This window comes from Cetorhinus maximus, chromosome 13, assembly GCF_964194155.1.
Source record: "Cetorhinus maximus chromosome 13, sCetMax3.hap1.1, whole genome shotgun sequence".
Taxonomy (NCBI): Eukaryota; Metazoa; Chordata; class Chondrichthyes; order Lamniformes; family Cetorhinidae; genus Cetorhinus; species Cetorhinus maximus.
In genome coordinates, this window is record NC_135891.1 from 65,850,983 (window position 1) to 65,873,730 (window position 22,748).

Here is a 22,748-nt window from a genome sequence, read left to right on the forward strand (position 1 = left end):
ACAGTTAACATTAAGCCAGGGAGAGTTAACAATTCAAGAAGATTGTTACAGATTGGCAGAATGTAGAGTTACCAGAATGGAAAGGGTTGTGGGCATAGTGCCCATGAGGAGTAGGTGATTAAATAGCAGTCATAGCAAATCCTCAATGGGCAAATCCATCATGCTTCCAGGAATGACACCACTGGTGATTTGAAATACTATGATGTTGAATGCTAGCCAGATTGTGGAGGACCATGGAACCAGGGAATTGGCAGTATAGAATAGAGACTGGGGGAGTATGCCTTGTCCTGTGTTTGCACAGGATCCAGGGAACAGGATCTTCACACTTGAATAACATTAAACACAAGTCGCCAAATGGAAAATTACTGACAAATTAGGCTCCTCCAAATGACTCATGAAGAGGATCTGAGACAGAATGTCCAAACAGGGTGCTAAGGAATTGGGCCAATGCTCTGTGGTGAAAAAAAGCCCCATGGGTGGTGAAGAGATCGCAGTGCTTTGATTCCAGTTAGAGAAGAAGGGATATGTCGCAAAACAGATGCAACTAGCCCATCCACATAGATTAAGAAAAAAGCCATTGCAGCCCTCCAGTTCACTTCAGTTGGGCTGTCCCAGAAAAGCTGCTCCAATCTACATGCCAGGTTGCCCTGTTTTGTTTAAGAAGCATTAGCTTGATAGCGGATGGGTTATCATTGTCTGTGAAACCTTGAGAATCCACAAATAGCTGTAGGATACAGTGGAAAGGACCATTGGAAAGGGGGATCTATGTTTTGAGGGTGATCAACACAGGGCACATAGGAATAAGAGGACTCAGCTATTCGGTTCCCCAGGTTGTTGAACCTGTTCTACTGTCATCCAGCTCGATCATCCAATTCAACTTCATTTCCCCACCTTGGCTGGCATACCCTTACCCAACAAAAATATTAATGGTTTATGTATTACTTCTATTCTCACCCTCATTGTTCTCTGGTTAAAGGCCTTTTGTATTGAAAGAAAGGTTTGTGTTAACTGCAGAGACTGACTGGCCATTAAACTTGCTATTCTACAATGTAAATGGGGACTGTTGTGGAGCAAATGCTGCAAGAAGGCAGATGCCAGTGTCCCAAGAATCTCACTTGGCACTAGGGGCAGTCCAGTTAGGATATACCTGCATACACGAGTTAGCATAGTGATGAGCACATAGTACAAGGGTAATCTGTAGAGCTACTTACATGAAGGGATAGGATCTTCAGTATTAAATTGAATTTACAGTTCCTAAAGGCCATTCATCCCAAACGGTCTATTCTGGTGTTTATGCTTCCACAAGCCTCCTACTTCAACTAACCCTTTCAATGTATCCTTTCTCTCTCATGTGTTTATCTGGCTTTGCTATTTGCTTCAACACTCTATGCCATTTCCACATTTTAACCACCCTGTGTATTGAAATTTCTCCTGAATTCCCTGTTGGATTTATTAGTGGCTATCTTATATCTGGCCCCCAAGGTTTGGGCTCTCTCACATGTGGAAGCATCTTCTCGCAATCCACCCCATCAAACCTTTCATCATGTCAAAGACCTCAATCAGATAATCTCCAGTCTTCTCTTTTTAAGAGAATAGAGTGGCTGCCTATTCAATCTTTCCTGATAATTACATCCTCCCAGTTCTGGTATCTTCATGTACATCACCAATCAATGTGGCTCTCTCCATTGGTGAATACCTGCACTTCATATGAATTAAGGAACTGCCCAATGCTTCAAAGATTTTCTTTCCCTTCCCCGTAAGTCAGTTTTTCTGTTCATACCTCTGTGTACAGGATAGCCAACATCCAGAACCGCTTTTTGGGCCTTGGCACTGAAAGCATTGCCCAAAGGAAGACAAGGATGGGTAGAACCATGGTGAGGATTGAGGCGGAGACCATATGGTTGAGGATCATCACAAAGTAGCACAACATGTCTGACTGGGACACCATGGTGTTATACAAGGCAAACAGCAGCTTCAGGACATGAGGCAAACTATTGTAAAATCGGTCTGACTCCTCCAGTTCGACGTCATGAAACACCCTGAAACAATTTAGGAAGTTAATTTAGCAATGAAAATTTGTGGCCTTACCAACTTAGAAATGAGTGAAATACAGAACATCTATTTTTCTGTAATAAATTTTTACTTGGATGTCCATTAATGTAGTTATCTATATTATACTAATATCGCAGTCTTCAACTGAAGTAGAGCTAAAGAACTGGATGTACAGCATCCAAAGAAAACAGATATAACTCTGAAACATCCATTTTGTCCTTATTTTTATATTCACATTTTAAATTCCTATGTCAACATTTAAAATGCAAGGTGCCTATGCAAAGTTGTCATATTGTAAAGTCACCCTCATGCCCAAGATGGCACTGTAGCAGGAGGGTGTAATTATGACAAATTTATAGAAACAGTTTCTGTTAGAAACACGTATATAGAAATTTATATTGGAAAAGTTGACCAGAAGCAGGAACTGAAGCATGATGTTTAATTATACACATGTACATTATCTGTTTCTAGATGGGGAGTGAGGAAATGGAGTCGAATTAGGCTGGCTGAGAGATGCAGTCATCAAAGTGCATTAGAACACGCGGTACCCAGTCCTCTTTATTTAGGAACATTGGAACTAATGATTCATGTCCTAGGCTGATAGAGCCTTTTTTCAATGGGGAAGATGAAGTTAATGATTTAATGGCAGATCAGATACGAGGAATTGAGTGGTCATGCATATTCATAAGTCCCACCAAAAAAAGCAAATCTGCAAAGCAGGACTTACATTTATAAAGCCCCTTTCATATCCCCAGGAAGTGCCAAAGCATTTTACATCCAACGAATTACTTGCAATGCAACTGCTATTCAAAATACATCACAAACTTACTAAAATGTCAACAAATGGCATCCTAAAACTCCATCATCTTACCCATGCCTTTCGCCTACCCCATTCTCTTACTCTTCCCTATCCCCCAACCTCATTCTCTTCACCTTCCCAATTCCACACCTGCATCTTCCTCCTCTTTACCTACCTCCTCTTCCCAATCCACTGAACACCACCTCCCCCTCTTTCCCATCCTCCACCTTCTTCCTTTTCCCCTCTTTTTCCCCATCCACCTACACCCCCATCTCTTCCCTCCCATTTGCCTCCCACCCCCTCTCTATAACCCTTTACATGCATGGGCCCGATTGTCCCTCCTTCCCACTTGCTGAGGCTCCCCATGTGAAATGCCATGCAAAGCTAGCTAGTATTGGTCATAACAAAGAGGTGCTACTCACTTGCTGAGGAGTAGATCACTTGCTGTTAGGAGACGACTCTCACAGGTGAGAGGAGTTAATTGGTCCATCTTTGACACCCTCTCATCAGATTCTGTGGACATGTTCTCCTCTGAGAGGCTGTGACCATCAGAGCTATTTGCTGCTGCATTGTAGGATGGTGGGTGGTAAGATTGTGGAGTTATGCTGCCTTCAGCGATCTTATCTTCCTCTTCCTCTATGGTTTCTGTTGTTCCCTGCCAGGAAGTTGAGCTGGCAGACTGGATTAATGTACTAGAAAAAGGAACAGGTTTAATAAAAGTCAGAGAATATTCCATTAAAGCAACAAATTAACCCTACGAAGAGGAGAAAGGGACAGTACCTAAAAAGCTAAAGAGGACTAGAAGCAGACAGAAAGCCCTGGATTTTAAGAGTGGCTCATTGGCAGCCCATCTGCCTTACAGTCAGAAAGCTGTGGGTTCAGATCCCACTCCTGAGACTTGAGCGAATAACCCAGGCTGACTAGTGCAGTGTAGTACTGGCTGTAGAGTAAAGGGTTAACTCTAATGTTAGGCACTGAGCATGTGCATCACTTACTGAGAGGAGATGAGTGTGCAGCATCTCAGAGAGTAGCTCCAGATATGGCTTGGTCTTTTTTAAACTTTGTAAAATGTTAGCATGTAAATAAATGTTTTTGAACCAAAGAGCATTGCCTCCAGCAACATTCCCTTTGAGAGGAAGAAACCAATGAATCTAGAGATAAACCCAGTATAACAGATGGATAACAAATTTAAAAAAGGCAAAAAAGGCTGAAAGGCAGCAAAAGATTCACTGTGCAGATGAAAAGCCAGACCTGATCGGATGTAGAGGCGGTCAAAGGACCTAGCCAAATCACAAGAAGGCTGAGCAAAATTCAAAGGCTGAGGAAAAGGAATAATCCACTGTGCAGGTGAAAAGCTAGACCTGAGTGAAAGCAGAGTCAACCTACCTAGCCAAATCACAAGAAGGGTAAGCAAAAAGTACAGCAAAAAAGCTGAGCTTACCTCTTAAAATAGGCAGCCGTCAGGATTAGCACATCCAGAGCAGAGATAGAAGAAAGCTGCAGTGAGGGTCCCAGCTGGCACCATAACATGAGATGGCCCAGCTGAATTGAAAAAAAAGAGTTAAAAAAAATGGCGCTCGGAGAGTTCAAAAATCGCCTTTAAGTTCAGTCCAGGGTTAAAAATACAGTAGCTGGCCCAAATCACTTTATTTTTAAGATCTCCTATGCAGTTGATAAGTTAGAAAAAAGGCCCACGATTGCAACGGGAGCCCACCGAAACTGACAAAGCGTGGGAAGAACAGAGAGAAAGAAAACTAATGGCAGCTGCGGAGCCAGGTTCAAGGGAGATAAATAAAATTTAAGGAGGTACTCACCTGTACAAAGAAATGACCATGGATAGAAAATTAAAACCAGACCAGTTTAGCCTAAGACAAGGACCAAACCAGACCCAAAATTGGGAGTCTTGGAGAAGAAAATTCTTAGATTACAGGAGTACATCAGGATTAAGTAAGAAATCAGAAGAAGGGCAAATTGATACATTTTTATACTTGTTTGGAGTATTTACGTATTAACTAATCCTAAACCAAGGTAAAGATAAATCCTCAACTATATTTGGTGAGATATTAAAAGCCTTTGACAAATATTTTAAACTTCGAGTTGTGGACAGTGCAGACCTTAAAAGAAGATCTGGAACGCCCCCAGTAAAGCTGAGAGACAAAAGATCCCCCAGAGTGAGGGAGATGGGAGACTCCAAAGCAAGGGAGATGGGAGATCCCAGAGCGAGGGAGATGGGAGATCCCAGAGCGAGGGAGACGGGAGACTCCAGAGTGAGGGTGACAGGAGGCCCCAGGCCAAGGGAGACAGGAGGCCCCAGGCCAAGGGAGACAATACTCAAGCAAACCATGTCTGTGCAATGACATGCAAAAACTGAAGAGTTTAGTGCAGAAGAAGGGGCTGAGAAGCAGCCTAAAGGCCTAAAAATAGAGCATTTTGAAAATACTGATGCATTACCCAAATGCAACATCAGGTGGCAGTGCAGCTGTAAATGAAGGAAAGCTACCTGAGACAACCCAAAAGAAACAAAACCTGCAAAAGAAAATGAAACTATTCCACATGAAAATGTTTGTATCAAAGTTGAGTTGAAGGAACTCAACCAGAAGTACAACCAAGCACAACAGCAGGCAGAAAAGGTACTCAAAGGAGTTGCTGCCCTGAAAGACTCTTTGAAGAATCAATGTGTAGGCATGGATAAATATGTTGAATTCTACTTCAGCAAAAGCAGTGTTGGGGCTATCAGTAACAACAAAGCAATGCACTGAAGTGCAGCAGGAGTTGGCAAGAGGTCAACAAGAAAATAAAAGTTGAAAGAACAGCTGATTTTCCTTCAAGATCAAATGTAATAAGAATGTAACCCTTCAACAGCATGAAGAAATGAAGACTATCTTGAACAGCAGAATGGAAGAACAGTAGAAGAAACTTGAGGAGGCTCTGCTGAACTACAACTAAACTCAAGATGAAGCAGTTAAGCTTCGCCAAAAAAAAATACCTGATGAAGGACCTTCACACGTTACTAGGATCCCTCAGGTAAAAGTTTGTTCCTCTGGAAAATTATGAAGAGAAGCAAACTGAACTTAATGTCACTCCGAGCAAACTGAAGAACCAGTTGGCAGAGAAGGCTCAGCAATGTTTAATATTCCAGGAGGAAGCCAAGAGAGAGACTGAAGAACTGAAGGACCAGTTGAATGGAAAAGAGGAGGCATTGAGAGGAAAAGCTGTAGAACTTTCCAAGCTGCAAGCGGCTAATGAAGCTATGAATAGCACAATTACAGAATTGAAACAAGTTAAGACTTCATTGAAGACAGACCTGGCCAACCGTAAAACCAAAATGAAGGACAAGGACAAAGCTCTGCTACAGACAGAGAAAGAAAAGACAGAAGTAAGATGGGAAAATGTAAATCTGATGCTGAAGCTTAAGGGTGTAGAAGAAAAAACACTGAATGCCTCAAACTTATTGAAAACCTCTGAGTCACTGGAAAGTGAAATGGCTGAAATTGCAAAACAAGTGGAAATGAAGGTTCCATTTTTGAAACGTCAACGTCTAGCAAGAACATGGCGGACTGCACAGAAAAAGAAAATCTGAGTCCACTCTAGGAATGAACAGAATGCACATTCCCTTTGGAAGGAATGGGACAAACTCATGGTGTCCAAACAAAGCAGAGGGGTTGTCAATAAAGAGAAACTTAAACTAAAGGAGTGCAAAAGGTGTATCAAATGGAGACAACCAAGTGTCAGAAATACAGAATACTACAATTTCAACGCCAAACCAACAAAGTCAACCCAAAGCAACTGAGACTACCATTCCTCCAAATGTGGCAGAACGAGATCTGGAAGAATTGTCAAGCCTCCAGACCATCTGAATGTATAAAGTCAGACACTTGAGAAGGGGTAGCAAGTAAAGATTGTATTGTAAATATATTTGAGTATGGATTTGGGGGGAGGTGTAGTATAAGGGTATACAGCAGAACAAGGGTTAATGTGGGACTGGAGAACAGTACCACCCATGGTATGATGTAGAAGTCACATGATAATAGACTGTGTATACAATAGTTATAATTACCCGGATATAGACTGGGACAGTAGTAGTGTAGAGAGCAGACAGAGGAAAGAGTTCCTAGAGGGTTCAGGAGAATTTTCTACAGCAGTCCATTAAAAAAAGAGGCACTGGTAGACCTGGTTCTTGGAAATGAGATGGGCCAACCAGATCAAGTGTCAGTGGGGGAACATTTAGGAGAGTGATCATTGTATCATTAGGTTTAGGATGACAGTAGAAAAGGACAATGGGCAGTCCAGAGCAGGAATAATTAACTGGGGGAGAGCTGACTTCAATGGGGTAAGAGCGGAGCTAGACTGGAACCAAAGGTTGGAGAGGAAAACTGTAGCTGAACAATGGACTACCTTCAAAGAAGAAATGGGCATAGTCAAGGTACATTCCCTTGAAAGGGAAAGGTAGGGCAAACAAACCCAGAGCTCCCTAGATGAAAAAGGAGATAGAAATTAAGACAAAGAAGAAAAAGTGTGCTTATGACAGGTGTCAGGTAGAAAAGACAATTGAGAACCAAGCTGAATGCAGAAGGTTCAGAGGAGAGGTGAAGAAGCAAATAAGAGAAGCAAAGGGGGATTATGAGAAAAGACTGGCAGCCAACATAAAGGGGAATCCCAAAGTGTTCTATAAGCACATAAATAGTAAAAAGGTGGTAAAAGGAGGAGTAAGGCTGATTAGGGACCAAAAGGGGGATTTACACATGCAGGCAGGGGGCATGGCTGGGGTATTAAATGAATACATTGCATCTGTCTTTACCAAGGAAGCAGATGGTACTGAGGCCACGGTGACAGAGGAGGAAAATTTAGAAGGAGGAGGTATTGGATAAACTGTTGGTACTTAAAGTTGACTAGGCACCAGGACCAGATGAGATGCATCCAAGAATATTGGAGGCAGTGAGAGTGGAAATTGCAGGGGCACTGGCCATAATCTTTCAGTCTTCCCTAGAGTCAGGGGGAGTGCTAGAGGACTGGAGAATTGCAAACATTACGTCCTTGTTCAAAAAAGGTTGTAAGGGTAAGTCCAGCAATTACAGACCAGTCAGTTTAACTTTGGTGGTGGGGAAGCTTCTAGAAACAGTTATTCAGGATAGAATGAATAGTCACATGGAAAAATGTGAGTTAATTAGGAAGAGCCAGCATGGATTTCTTAAGGGAAAATCGTGTTTAACTAACTTGCTGGAGTTTTTTGAAGAAGTAAAAGAGAGGGTTGATGAGGGCAGTGCTGCTGATGTGGTGTACATGGACTTTAAAAAGGCATTCGATACAGTGCCACACAACAGACTTGTGAGAAAAGTTATAGCATGTGGAATAAAAGGGACAGTAGCAACGTGGATACAAAATTGGCTGAATAATAGGAAACAGCGAGTAATGGTTAATGGATATTTTCTGGCTGGAGGAATGTTTGTAGTGGAGTTCCCCAGGGGTCAGTATTGGGACCCTTGATTTTCCTGATACATATTAATGATCTAGATCTTGGTGTGCAGGGGACAATTTCAACATTTGCAGGCGATACAAAACTTGGAAGCATTGTAAACTTTAAGGAGGACAGAATAGAATTTCAAAAGACAAATTGGTGGAGTGGGCAGATAAGTGACAAATGAAGTTCAATGCAGAGGAGTGTGAGGTGATTCATTTTGCATTTTGATAGGAAGAACATGGAGAGACAGTGTAAAATAAGTAGTACAGCTCTAAAGGGGGTGCAGGAGCAGAGGGACGTGGGCGTATATGTGCATAAGTCATTAAAGGTGGCACGACGGGTGGAGAGAGCAGTTAATAAAGCATACAGTATCCTAAGCTTTGTTAATAGGGGCATAGAGTACAAGAACAAGGAGGTTATGCTGAATTTGTATAGGACACCAGATAGACCTCAGCTGGAGTACTGTGAACAGTTCTGGGTGCCACACTTTAGGAAGGATGTGAATGGATTGAAGAGAGTGCAGAAGAGGTTTAAAAAAATGGTTCCAGGGATGAGAAACTTCAGTTATGAAGGTAAATTGGAGGATTTGGGACTGTTCTCCTTGGAGAAGAGAAGGTTAAGAGGAGATTTGATAGAGGTGTTCAAAATCATGAGGGGGCTGGATAGAGTAGATAGGGAGAAACTGTTCCTGCTTGTAAACGAATCGAGAACCAGAAGGCACAGATTTAGAGTGATTTTCGAAAGAAGCAAATGCAATGTGAGAAAAAACTTTTTCACACAGCGAGTAGTTCGGGTATGGAATGCACTGTTTGGAAGTGTGGTGGAGACAGGTTCAATGGAGGCATTCAAGAGGTAATTAGATGATTATTTAAATAGAAACAATGTGCAGGGTTATGGGGAAAAGGCAGGCAAATGGCATTGAGTCATAAAGCTCATTCGGAGAGCTGGTGCAGACACTGAATGGTCGCCTTCTGTACTGTAATAACTCTGTGAGATTCTATGTATGTGTAGAGTCCGAAAGGAGCTGATAGAGACAGCACCCATGCACGGCAATACTTTGTATATGTATACAGTTATGGGTTAGCAATAAAAGGTTTATGTTTAACCATTCAAACCTCCAGACCTCTCTGTGAAACACCAAACAACCTTAATAACACCACCCACAGTCAGATGTAGAGAGAGACACATGACAGTAAACAGGAGACAGAGATGTATGGAGAGACCAGAGTGGAAGTCAGCATAAAGTTAGCTCCTAGTTGGGGCTATACTTTGTACGTATGTATATAGTTATGTGTTACCAAAAAACACTACTGTTCAACTTTTCAAGCCTTTGAAACTCTTTGTGAGACATACTGAACAAACTACAACACAAATAACAAGGGCAGCCCAGTGACTGACAAAACAAGCAATGTGGGAAAAAGACAACCTCGAACCAGGGTGAGAAATGGTTACTACGCTGCCCCTACCAGAATCCTTTCAAAATTTAGAGGACATCAGACAGGCTGAGCAATGACAAAGTTGACAGAGACATTTTACCCCGTACCACAAGGCCTCAGGCCTTGCAACTAAAGAGAACAAAGATCAAGTTAGTACTTAGTCAAATGCTGTTGGGAGCGTAGCAAATGAGTGTGGGCAGACAGGTGATGAACGAAGGGACAGCCTCCTACGAGGATGTCATCAGAGCTTTTGACTAATACTCAGTCTTCATAAAAATATTGTCAATAAGAGGGTAAAATTTAATCAGTACAGTCAAAAACAGAGTGAAGGGATTTAGTAATTCATCAATGAATAATATCACCTAGCTGAAAATTGTGAGTATGGAACATGAAAAGACATGATCAAAAATAGAATAGTTGTTGATGTTTTACATGAGAATCTCTCTAGCTTCTTATAAACTCGGGAAGGTTTAAATTTAAGCAAAACTGTACAAATGGCCAGACAAGCCAAGGAGCAGAGGCAGTATAATACTTTTGTCTGAGATGAGGGGGAATTGCCCAAGGACAGCCTGATGAAGTTGTTCAATTTCTTGGTCGTAAAACCGAAAGTATACAAGGCGGCAACCAGGGAAACTCCCTGAAAAGGCACCAACTGCCATGGCGGGATTGAGGGTCCACAGGCAGGAAGAATGCCCGACCCGAATTGCGCAGTGCCATGGCTGTGCCGAGTTAGGCCATTTTAAAGCAGTCTACCATTCCAAGAAATCTGTATTTACCAGACAGAAGGAGAAATCTGTTAAAGCAAACTCCATCCAAGAAACTCAAGTTGACTCAGAATGTTGTGAATCAATCTTCGTAAACAAAACTCCATTCGTACAGTCACAGGAGGACATCAGAGGTCTTTCATTTCTCTTCCAGGAGAGGCTAGATGAATCAGGAGACAGCAAGGATGCTGCAGCAGGGATGAAGGTGACCAGCTGTAAGATGACATCCCAGATCTTAATTAGCTTTTGCAGGAAAGAGTGGAAGAGGATGATAACCAATATGCCACTGAGCTTGATGATTTGTCGCAGGAGGAGATCCTGAACTCTGCTTTACTTTTTGAAGACAACGTACATTCTGATGAAGTTCCAGAGATGTTCAGCCCTGTTGAGGATCAAACTCACAATGAAGAGAGTGTGCAAGCTGAACCACTGCCTACAGAAAAGTACAATATTAGCAGGGCAATCATCACATTTCTACAGAATATTCTTTGTCCTTCTCTTTATCTGTCTGATTTGTTCATGGATGAAGCATTGAATAATACTTTGTTCTTTGCAGTCAAAGTTTGTAGACCCTCTGGAGCTGTACAAATCTTCACAGGAGCTGAATGGGATTCATTTTTACAAGTAACAGCAGCCTGCACTCCAACCTTTCTGCAAGGGAGAAAGAAGAGAAAGAAAAAAAAGAGAAAAGGAAAATCTCTGTTCATTGCCTTTACACTGCAGACCAAAAGCAGAAACCTCTGACTGTGGAGGTCAGTGCCTTCCAAAGAGAAGATTCTGGAGAGAATACATCCCATATATCCTCAAAGAGAGCCGAGAATACAGTCAGACATTGACACCACTAGCACAAGAGACTTTGGGGGAGCTGTAGGAGAATGTGTGTATTAATAACATAGGGATATAGACTTGGGGTGGGGCAGGGGGTGGGGGGGAGGTATAGAGTAAAGGTTAACTCTAATGATAGCCACTGAGCATGTGTGTAAGGAGCTATGTCACAGTAATGATAGATGATGCAAAATATTTGTTTAACCTCTCTGTCATTTCCATATTCCATTATCTTTTCTCTTGCCTGAGCCTGAACTAAGATTTTAAAAATAAGGTAAACATGTCCCCTCATGTGACTCTGTCACGTGAACAGGGACATGTTAGAAATGAGATTTAAACATTTTTATTTTATTTTTTAATTAACATCGGAAACTTCATCCTGTCCGCGGATGAGGTTTCCTCAAAGATCCAAAGGCCGTTTGGCCTTTTTGCCCACCCACCAACCGTAAGGTTGGACAGACAGGAAAAAATTCAATTTTTCACCAGCCAAAATATCATCGCACACTATTTCACACTCAGGTGGTGTTGGGTGCGCGCCTGCATGCCGAGGTGAAATTCAGTCCCGTGTTATTCTTAACTTTCCTAGTCAGTCGTGGATGGATCATTTTTCCATTTGAGTAATAATATTTTAATGTCCTATTACTTTTTAAAATGTAGAGATCTAGAATGTGTACCATCTCTCTTACATGTCACTCTTCCTGTAGGATGGCCAAAAGTGTATTGATGTGCGTCAATGTTATTTTAGAATAGCACCAATGAATTGGTATGAACAGCAACTTTCCACCAGCTTAATAATATATTGTACTAGAAAGCAACAGGAACACAGAGAATAACAACGGGTGCGCCAGTAACTGGCCACCTACTATCCCCAGCCCGAACATTGCCAAGCTAAGAGAGTCCAGTCAGTTTTGACAAGAGTGCTGCATATTTTACCTTGAGGGCACACTGTCCAATGATGAGGTCATGTCAATGTTGGGCATCTTCTGCAGCCTCCACCTAATGCGATTGCTAGACTTTGGGATCACAGAGGCCGGCTCCTCAATGTCATCTACATCATCAATGGTTGTCAGTCTGGAGTACACGATGGTGACTTCAGTGTTACAACTGAGGAAACACAAAGTGAAAGCTTAGTGATCAAAATCAAAAAAAAACAGCAACGTCTTCCTGTAGGTAATTAATAAGAACATCTATTATGCAGGACAGTGCATACTGGGTGCTCAGCAAAGCTAAAGCCATGGAACAAATTCTGAGATGGTGGCATAGTGGCAATGTCGCTGGACTAATAATCCAGATGCCCAGGCTAATGTTCTGGGGACATGGGTTCAAGTCCCACCACGGCAGCTGGCGGAATTTAAATTCAATTAATAAATCTGGAATATAAAGTGAGTCTCAGTAATGGTGACCATAAAACCACCATTGATTGTTGTGAAAACACATCTGGTTCACTAACGTCCCTTTAGGGAAGGAAATCTGCCATCCTTACCTGGACTGGCCTATATATGACTCCAGACCTAGAGCAATGTAGTTGGCTCTTAACTGCCCTCTGGAATGGTTTGGCAAGCCACTCAATTCAAAGACAATTAGAGATGGGCAACAAATGCTGGCCTTGCCAGCAACGCCCACATCCTACGAAAGAATAATTTTTAAAAAAACAATTGCTGTGGGTATTCAGAGTTGCAACAATCTAAGAGTAATTATGAAAGCTTATGCCTTATGAAATCTCATTTGTACCTTTCAGATATAGAGGAGGCCATTTAGCCCCTTGAGCCTGTTCTGCCATCATTCAACGAGATGCTGGCTGATTCCATTACAAAAATCTATCAATCTCAGATTTAAAATGATCAGTTTACATAACATCTATTGCCATTTGTAGAAAAGAGCACCAATCCTGTACTGACGTGCACAGAGAAGTGTTTTCTAATTGTAGCAGAAATTGTTTCTCTCTTTCTGCTCTATCTATTCCCCTTAATATTTTGAAAACCTTGATCAAATCACACCATAACCTTTTACTTCCAGAGAATACATCCCTATTTTGTTTAAACTGTCTTTGTAATTTATCCCTTGGTGTCCAGGCATCATTCTGATGAATCTAAGCTGCACTCACTCAAAGGCCAATTATCCTTCCTAAGGTGTGGTGGCCCAGTACTCCGGATGTGGTCTACAAGGCCTTGTGTAACTTTGGATAACTTATGTATTCTTGTATTCTAGTCCCCTGTATACAGGCCAACATTCCACTGCTTTTTTTGATGGTGGAATTTGAATTCGATAAATAAATTCGATGACCATGAAACCATTGTCGATTGTCGTAAAAACTCATCTGGTTCACTAATGTCCTTTAGGGAAGGAAATCTGCTGTTCCTCACCTGGTCTGGCCTACATGCGACTCCAGATCCGCAGCAATGTGACTGACTCTTAAATGCCCTCTGAAATGGTCTAGCAAGCCACTCAGTTGTATCGAACCATTACAAAGTTTCAAAAAGGAATGAAACCGGATGGACCACCCCAGCATCGACCTAGGCACCAGAAACAACAGTGGCAAACCCAGCCCTGCCGACCCTGCAAAGTCCTCCTTGCTAACATGTGGGGGCTTGTACCAAAATTGGGAGAGCTGTCTCACAGGCTAGTCAAGCAGCAGCCTGACATAGTCATACTCACAGAATCATACCTTACAGACAATGTCCCAGGCACCGCCATCACCATCCCTGGGTATGTCCTGTCCCACAGGCAGGACAGACTCAGCAGAGGTGGCAGCACAGTGGTATACAGTGGTGAGGGAGGTGCCCTGGGAGTCCTCAACATCGACTCCGGCCCCCATGAAGTCTTATGGCATCAGCTTCAAACATGGGCAAGGAAACCTCCTGCTGATTACCACGTACCGACTCCCCTCAGCTGATGAATCAGTGCTGCTCCATGTTGAACATCACTTGGAGGAAGCAATGAGGGTGGCAAGGGCGCTGAATGTATTCTGGGTGGGGGACTTCAATGTTCATCAGCTAGAGTGGCTCGGTAGCACCATTATTGACCGAGCTGGCCGAGTCCTAAAGGACATAGCTGCTAGACTGGGTCTACGGCAGATGGTGAGGGAGCCAACAAAAGGGAAAAACATACTTGACCTCATCCTCACCAACCTGCTTGCTGCAGATGCAAATGTCCATGACAGTATCAGTAGGAGTGACCACTGCACAGTCCTTGTGGAGACGAAGTCCTGCTTCACATTGAGGATACCCTCCATCATGTTGTGCGGCGCTATCACTGCGCTAAATGGGATAGATTTCAAACAGATCTAGCAAGTCAAGACTGGGCAACCAGGAGGCACTCTGGGCCATCAGCAGCAGCAGAATTGTACTCAACTACAATCTGTAATCTCATGGCCTGGCATATCCCCCACTACCATTACCATCAAGCCAGGGAATCAACCCTGGTTCAATGAAGAGTGCAGGGAGGCATGCAAGGAGCAGCACCAGGCATACCTAAAAATAAGGTGTCAACCTGGTGAAGCTATAAAACAGGACTACTTGCATGCCAAACAGCAATAATAAGCAATTCCACAACGAACAGATCAGATCTAAGTTCTGAAGTCCTGCCACATCCAGTCAAGAATGGTGGTGGACAAGTAAACAACTCACTGGAGGAAGAGGGCTCCACAAATATCCCAGTCCTCAATGATGGAGGAGCCGAGCACATCACTGCAAAAAATAAGGCTGAAGCATTCGCAACAATCTTCAGCCAGAAGTGCCGAGTGGATGACCCATCTCAGCCTTCTCCAGAGGTCCCTAGCATCACAAATGCCTGTCTTCAGCCAATTCGATTGACTCCACGTGATACTAAGAAACAGTTGAAGACACTGGATACTACAAAGGCTATGGACCCTGACAATATTCTGGCAATAGTACTGAAGACTTGTGCTCCAGAACTTGCCATGCCTCTAGCCAAGCTGTCCCAGTACAGCTACAACACTGGCATCTACCCGGCCATGTGGAAAATTGCCCAGGTATGTCCTGTACACAAAAAGCAGGACAAATCCAACCTGGCCAATTACCGCCCAATCAATCTAGTCTCCATCATTAATCAGTAAAGTGATGAAAAGAGTCATCAACAGTGCTGTCAAGTGGCACTTACTTACCAATAACCTGCTCACTGATGGGTTCTGCTAGGCCCACTGAGCTTCTGACCTCAGTACAGCCTTGGTTCAAACATGGACAAAATAGCTGAACTCTAGAAGTGAGGTGAGAGTGACTGCCCTTGACATCAAGGCAGCATTTGACCAAGTGTGGCATCAAGGAGCTCTAGCAAAACTGGAGTCAATGGGAATCAGGGGGAAAACTCCACTGGCTGGAGTCATACCTAGCACAAAGGAAGGTTGTTGGAGGTCAATCATCTCAGTTCCAGGGCATTACTGCAGGAGTTTCTCAGGGTAGGGTCCTAGGCCCAACCAGCTGCTTCATCAATGACCTTCCTTCCATCATAAGGTCAGAAGTGGGGATGTTCGCTGATGATTGCACAATGTTCAGCACCATTCACGACTCCTCAGATACTGAAGGAGTCCATGTCCAAATACAGCAAGACCTGGACAATATCCAGTCTTGTGCTGAGAAGTGGCAAGTAGCATTCACACCATACAAGTGCCAGGCAATGACCATTTCCAACAAAACTGAGTCTAACCATCTTGCCTTGACATTCAATGGCATTACCATTGCTGAATCCCCCACTATCAACATCCCCATTGACCAGAAACTGAGCTGGTCTACCCACATAAATACTTTGGCTACAAGGGCAGGTCAGAGGCTAGGAATCTTGAGCCAAGTAACTCACCAAAGCCTGCCCACCATCTACAATGCACAAGTCAGGAGTGTGACGGAATACTCTCCGTTTGCCTACACTCAGAGTAAGGGTTTGTCCATTTAAGACAGGGATGAGGAGGAATTATTTCTCTCAGATGGTAGTGAATCTGTGGAATTCTTTACCGCAGGGGGCCGTAGAGGCTGGGTAGTTAAGTATACTCAGGGCTGAGATAGACAGATTTTTAATCAGTAAGGGGGTCAAGGGTTATGGGGAAAAGGCAGGAAAGTGGAGTTGCGGATTATCATGATCTTGTTGAATGGCGGAGCAGACTCGTTGGGCTGAATGACCTACTTCGGCTCCTACGTCTTATAGTCTTATGGATAAGTGCAGCCCCAAAAACACTGAAGAAGCTTAACAACATTCAGGACAAAGCAGCCTGTTTGATTGGCACTCCGTCCACAAACATTCACTCCCGCCACCAACGCACAGTGGCAGCAGAGTGTACCATTTACAAGGTGCGCTGCAGAAACTCACCAAGGCTCCTTAGACAGCACCTTCCAAACCCATGACCACTACCATCTAGAAGGACAAGGGCAGCAGATACATGGGAACACCACCACCTGGATATTCCGCTCCAAGCCACTCACCATCCTGACTTGGAAATATATCGCTGTTCCTTCACTGTTGCTGGGTCAAAATCCTGGAACTCCCTCCCTAACAGCAATGTGGGTGTACCAACACCACATGGACTGCAGCAGTTCAAGAAAGCAGCTTACCACCACCTTCTCAAGGGCAATTAGGGATGGACAATAAATGCTGGCCTTGCCAGTGATGCCCACATCTCGTAATTGAATAAAAAAGTTAGAGTACCTGCCCATTATATCTCCGCCGATGCTGCCAGACCTGCTGAGTTTTTCCAGGTAATTCTGTTTTTGTTTTGGATTTCCAGCATCCGCAGTAGCTTTTAGCTTTTTGTCATTAACACTATTGCCTGTCTCCTGCCCCTGAGCCAATTCCCTAACCAGGTCAATAATTTGCCTTCAGTTCCACAAGCTTCAATTTTAATTAGCAGTCTCACATTAGGGAATTAATCAACTGCCGTCTGCAAATCCGTGTAAATAACATCTAAAGATATTATCCTGTCCGCACTTTAGTCACCTCTTTATAAAATTCAATCAGCTTCGTGAGGCATGACCTGCCCTTTACAACCCCATGCTGGCTCTCTCAGTTTTCAAGGTGTTCAGTCACTCTATCCTTAATTATAGACTGTAGCAATATCCCAACAACGGATGTTAATTCCTTTACTGGTGGATTGACATGAGCAGTTTTCCATTCTAAACACTTCCCAAATCAAGAGAATTTTGGAAGAACTTGCACCAACAGTTGAAAGAAAATACATTCAGGTTAGATATTTACATCAAATGAATTGACGAGGACTAGTTGCAAGTCGCCAGACATATGTATGGCCATTCACAGACTGACTTTGCCAGGAGAAAATCTCACACAGGCATCTTAGGGATGAAACAAATGTTATTTTCTAACATTGGATTTACCCTCATTATCTAAATCCATATAAGATAGACAGAAATGTACCACATTCAACCGCACTCCTATACAACGTGCTGTGTACTTGTGTTCAAGAGACTGAACAGATCAGATTGCAATCGGGTTCACAGTTGAACAGCTGTCAATACAAACGGCAATTGAGCATGCTCCAATGTTGCACCACTGCTTTGTTCAGTAAATGCTGCAATTATATTTAACATAGTGATCGAGGACAGATCAGCATTTCTACAGCAATACACGGTCGCCTGGAATTCTAACACTGGACTACCTGTATTGTGGCCACATTGGGGAGAACTTTCTCTCCGTCGGGTGGGCTGGTCAGGAGCGGGCGTGGGTGGGCACAGAGCTGATCGCCGCCCATGATTGGCTGTGCACTGCCATTTTGCATAAGCGGGCCAATTAGGGCCCGCCCAGCGTGAAGCGCGCCCGGAAGCACTCAGCACTACCTGTGTGGGCAGGGGACGGGGCGGTGGGGTGGGGGGGAAGAGGGAGAGTCAGGGCCTGCGCTCTTTCGATGTGTGCAAAAGAACACAGAAATCTCCCTGAGACACAGACCTGCCTCAGGGAGATTAATTTCAGAATATGAACTTTAAATAAAGAACCTAAAAAAATAATTTACACATGCCCCCTCATGTGACAGTGTCACATGAGCTGGGACATGTTTTACAAATGTTCCAGAAATATTTATTAATGTTATAAACCCTTCATGAAACCTCATCACACCAGTGGCTGAGGTTTCATGAAAAACCTTAAGGTTGGATGGGCAGCTTTCTCAATTGTCTTAATTGTTTGATTAATGGCCTTATCAGGCCTTTGACAGTTCAGCGGGTGCACAGCCAACTCTGGTGCGCGCCTGCTGAACAGAAGATCAGAATTACATGTGGTGATGTCGGGACGCACGCCCGATGTCACCGCGCATCATTTTACCGTGTCAGCATGAGGGGCCCATTCTGCCCATTAAGTACATTACCTGGACACATTGCTGTCTCTGGACAGCATAGAATCAGTACTGGCCATTTTTTGGTAGCCCGATTCTGTAGTTCGCTTTCCTTCCATTGCCTCATCTCCCACCAAAACTCCATCAGTGCTGTGGGAAGCTTGAATTTTCAGCTTGGCATTGTAAAAATTGTGAATGGCCTCCTGGTTTGAAAGCTTTCCCTAAGTCAAATGGAGAGGTCTGGTTACACTGTGTAATACAATACTTTCTGTTTTATTGACAGTGCAATATTTTAGATTTTACAGCATCTCCTTCACCTCATCACATCCTCCAAGAGCTTTTTTAAAGCCTACTTCTTTCAAGCTTTCGGCCACCCCTCCTAATATCTCCTACCTGTCGGCTGCAGTACACAGAAATGACAACAACTTGTTTAATCCATTCTTGGGGTGTGAGCATTACTGGCAAGGCCAGTTATTATTGTCCATCTTGATGGGGTGGATACCAGGAGGATGTTTCCTCTTGTGGGGGAGACTAGGGGACACAGTTCAAGAATAAGAGGTCATCCTTTCAAGATGGATATGAGGTACTCAGAGGGACATTAGTCTGTGGAATTTTTCCCCCCAAAACCCAGTGGAGGCTGTGTCATTAAATTTATTCAAGGTGTCCAGATTTTTTTTAAACTGAATTTTCAAACTACCTTGGTGGAGTTTGAAATCTGTGTTCTCTAGATTATTAATCTGGACCTCTGGGTTATTATCCTGTAACATAACCATAAAACTACTATGCCCAAATAGCTTTAAAGACATTGAGAAGATTCTTGCTACAGTGCTGTGGCAGATGTTTATCAATACAGAATGGTATTTGAGTGATGACTCAAATTGGAGAACATTATTGTATTACAAATATGAAGTTTATAAAATTATGTCTTGGGATTGTGTCTTTAATTTAGGGTAAGATGGAGGAATAAAGGGGGTCATGTGACCTGCTCTGAATTCTGCCCGACAACAAGCTTGGTGGCTTGGTTGTTAAGGTTAAAGAGCCCTGGTTGTCTTACTGTGAAGAAAGTGAAAGAGATTCACACCTGTAAACAGTGCTGATTGTGGATAGACTGTTAGGTCCGAATCTTTGCAACAGCCAAAAGAGTCTCTGGCTTATCCAAATGGCACCAGAGACTCGATTCCAGAAGTCCTACCCCAAATGCAGCACCCATCATTTTCGCCGGGGTCAAGGGGGAGGGAGAAACAGGGACGAGTTGTAGTTTGCACATCTGTGTTCATGGAGGCAGCTGCACATGTAAAGGTGCAGAAGAAAGTCTAAAGTTAGAGAAGTTCTTTGGAGAGGTAGGACATTTTTCAATAGTTCCAGGGACACTCTTGGGAGAAGTAAGGTGCCCTTTGGGAGAGGTCAAGTGCCCTTTGGGATTGTTAAAGGTAGATGTGATTGAGGGTAAAAAGTGGATGAACTTATTGAAACTGTCAAGTCCATTGGAAGCGTCAAGCTGTCAAGGGAACTATCAAACTTGGTTGAAACATATAAAATCCGGAGGGGCCTTGTCAGGGTGGATGTGGAAAGGATGGTTCCTCATATGGGAGAATCTGGAACTAGGCGTCACTGTTTGAAAATAAGGGGTCACCCATTTAATACAGAGATGAAGAGAATTTTTTTTCTTCCAGAGAGCCATGAGTCTTTGGAACTCTCTCATCAAAAGTTGGTGGAAGCAGAGTCTTTGAACATTTTTAAGGCAGAGGTTGATAAGTTCTTGATAAGCAAGGGGGTGAAAGGTTATCAGGGGTAGGCAGGAATGTGAAGTTGAGGTTACAATCAGATTAACCAAGATCTTATTGAATGGCAGAGCAGGCTCAAGGGGCCAATTGGCCTCCTCCTGCTGTTTGTATGTTAAAGACCATTGGAACTGTTAAGCTGTCAAAGCAGTTAAATCTCCTGGACTTTAAATTTTTAAAAGCAGTCTGTAGGTTAAAAAAAATCAGAGCTTGCTATTTCACTCTGTTGACATAAGTCTGAGGAATATCCTTAAAGGATTTGTGCTGCATGACTGATTTCACAACCTATCATTAGCACAGTGGGGTGCCTGTAAGTTCACAGTTTCAGTGACAGCTTCAATTTGTTATAAAATCTTTGATATGGCTTGTTGATATAAGGGATTAAGTGATTGAAGGAATTTAAATGTAGTGAATGGGTTGTTATCAAATGAGAGCTTTTTTACATAGTGAATTCATCAATAAACACTTAGAACTTTATTTCCTCTCAACATGGGTCCTGATGATGGTTACTGGGTGAGTTGGCATGGAGGGTATAAGGGCAGAGGGACCTGGGCAGGGGGAGACATGGTTTGGCATGTATTGGCATTAAGTTGGCATCGGGACTTTAAAGGAGAAAGGTCACTGAAAAAGGAAAAAGGAGTTGAGAATAGTTTTGGAGTGGTTCCTGGAGTGTCCACTTAAGGGACAGAGTAAAGTATAACCATGGCAGGGGCTAAATGGGAGATCTCTTCTGTAGTTCAGAGTATAGGTTATGCACTGAAATAGTGGGCAGAAATTTCCCCCCGTTAGGGGGGTTTTGCGGGGGCACAGAGCTGCCTCAGGGGGATTAAGTTTGGGATGAAAGTTTTCATTAAAGACAGAGAAAAATTATTTAGACATGTCCCCTCACGTGACAGTATCACATGAGCTGGGACATGTTTATCAAATGTTTGAAATTTTTAAATTTAATTAATAAACCCTTCATGAAATCTTATCCCACCCGTGGATGAGGTTCCATAAAAAATGTGAAGGCTGCCTGGGCTCTTCGCCTGCCCGCTAATCATAAGGTTGGATGGGCAGCATTCTTAACTACTTTAATTACTTTCTTAATGGCCTTAATAGGCCTTTGACAGTTCGGTGGGCACGCAGCCAAGTTGGCAGTGCCCCCGCTGAACTGAAAATCTAAATGACATGCGGTGACGTCGGTACGTACGCCTGACATCACTGCACGTCATTTTATGCGTTGGCGAATGGGCCCTGCCCCTGCTTGCTGACCCGAAAATTCTTCCTTGTGTTTGGTCAATGTTACTTTTAGTTTGTTTTGTTACAGTAAAAGTCTTAAAACTTGAAATCTTGTGTGATCCTTACAGTCATTCAGTGAAAGTTTGAATTCATTTTTAAAAGTTATTGATCTCTATGGGGATCGTAACAATTCTCCCTGTACTTTTTAAGTATAACTCACTGGCTGATTACCAGTCAGCTAGTTGTAACTCTGTTTCTGTTCTTCCAATGCCCTTCCAAACAATTAGCCTCCAGAGGGCACGGCCATTGGCAACTGTCTCCCAGTTGTGAGTGTCAATGTCTGCCATCTTCATATCTCTCTTGCAGGTGTCCTTGTAATGGATGTCACCAACTCAGAGGTCCTGGAGTGTGCTAAATCCATAAGCATACACTCATTGCTAATCCAGCGACACCTGCCCTGGCTCAGAAATGTTCATTGGATGGATGAAAGCCTACACCTAAAGGTCTTTTGTATGGTGAACTTGCCTGAGCATTCACACATCCATTACAAGGGCATCTGCAAAAGAGATATGAAGATGACAAACATTGACATTCACAACTAGGAGACAGTTGCCAATGGCTGTGCCCTTTGGAGGCTAATTGCTTGGAAGGGCATTGGAAGAACAGAAACGGAGTTGTACTTTTAAGTAAATCTGCGTCAGAACAGTGGGACTCATTCAAGAATGAAATAGGGAGAGTACAGGGCCAACATATTCCAGTAAAGGACAAGAGTGGGACCAACCCATCCAGGGAACCCTGGATGTCGAGGGATAGACAGGATTGGATAAAAAGAAAAAGGGAGGCTTATGGCAGATACCGAGGGCTCAAAACAGTGGAAGCCCCAGAGGAGTATAGAATGTGTAGGGGGGGAACTTAGAAAGGAAATTAGGACAGCAAATAGGGGACATGAAGAAACATTGGCAGGTAAAATAAAGGAAAATCCAAAGCTATTTTACAAGTACATTAAGAGTAAGAGGATAACTAGGGAAAGAGTAGGGCCCATTAAGGACCAGAGCGGTAATTTGTGTGTGGAGCCGGAAGACGTAGGTAGGGTTCTAAATGAATACTTTATGTCGGTGTTCACAAGG

The 22,748-nt window shown here is 43.2% G+C and overlaps 1 protein-coding gene across 1 annotated transcript in view; it reads right to left on the bottom strand.

Annotated features, from left to right (window-relative positions):
* The window catches only part of LOC144689095 (piezo-type mechanosensitive ion channel component 2), a 190,222-nt gene that overhangs the window by 54,568 nt on the left and 112,906 nt on the right, over window positions 1–22,748 (bottom strand). Inside the window, exons 32-35 of the mRNA XM_078556243.1 lie at window positions 18,653–18,840; window positions 12,268–12,438; window positions 3,274–3,543; window positions 1,781–2,039 (exon numbers count right to left, since the gene is read on the bottom strand). Coding sequence (XP_078412369.1) covers window positions 1,781–2,039; window positions 3,274–3,543; window positions 12,268–12,438; window positions 18,653–18,840 — 888 coding nt within the window. The remainder of the gene's footprint in view (window positions 1–1,780; window positions 2,040–3,273; window positions 3,544–12,267; window positions 12,439–18,652; window positions 18,841–22,748) is intronic.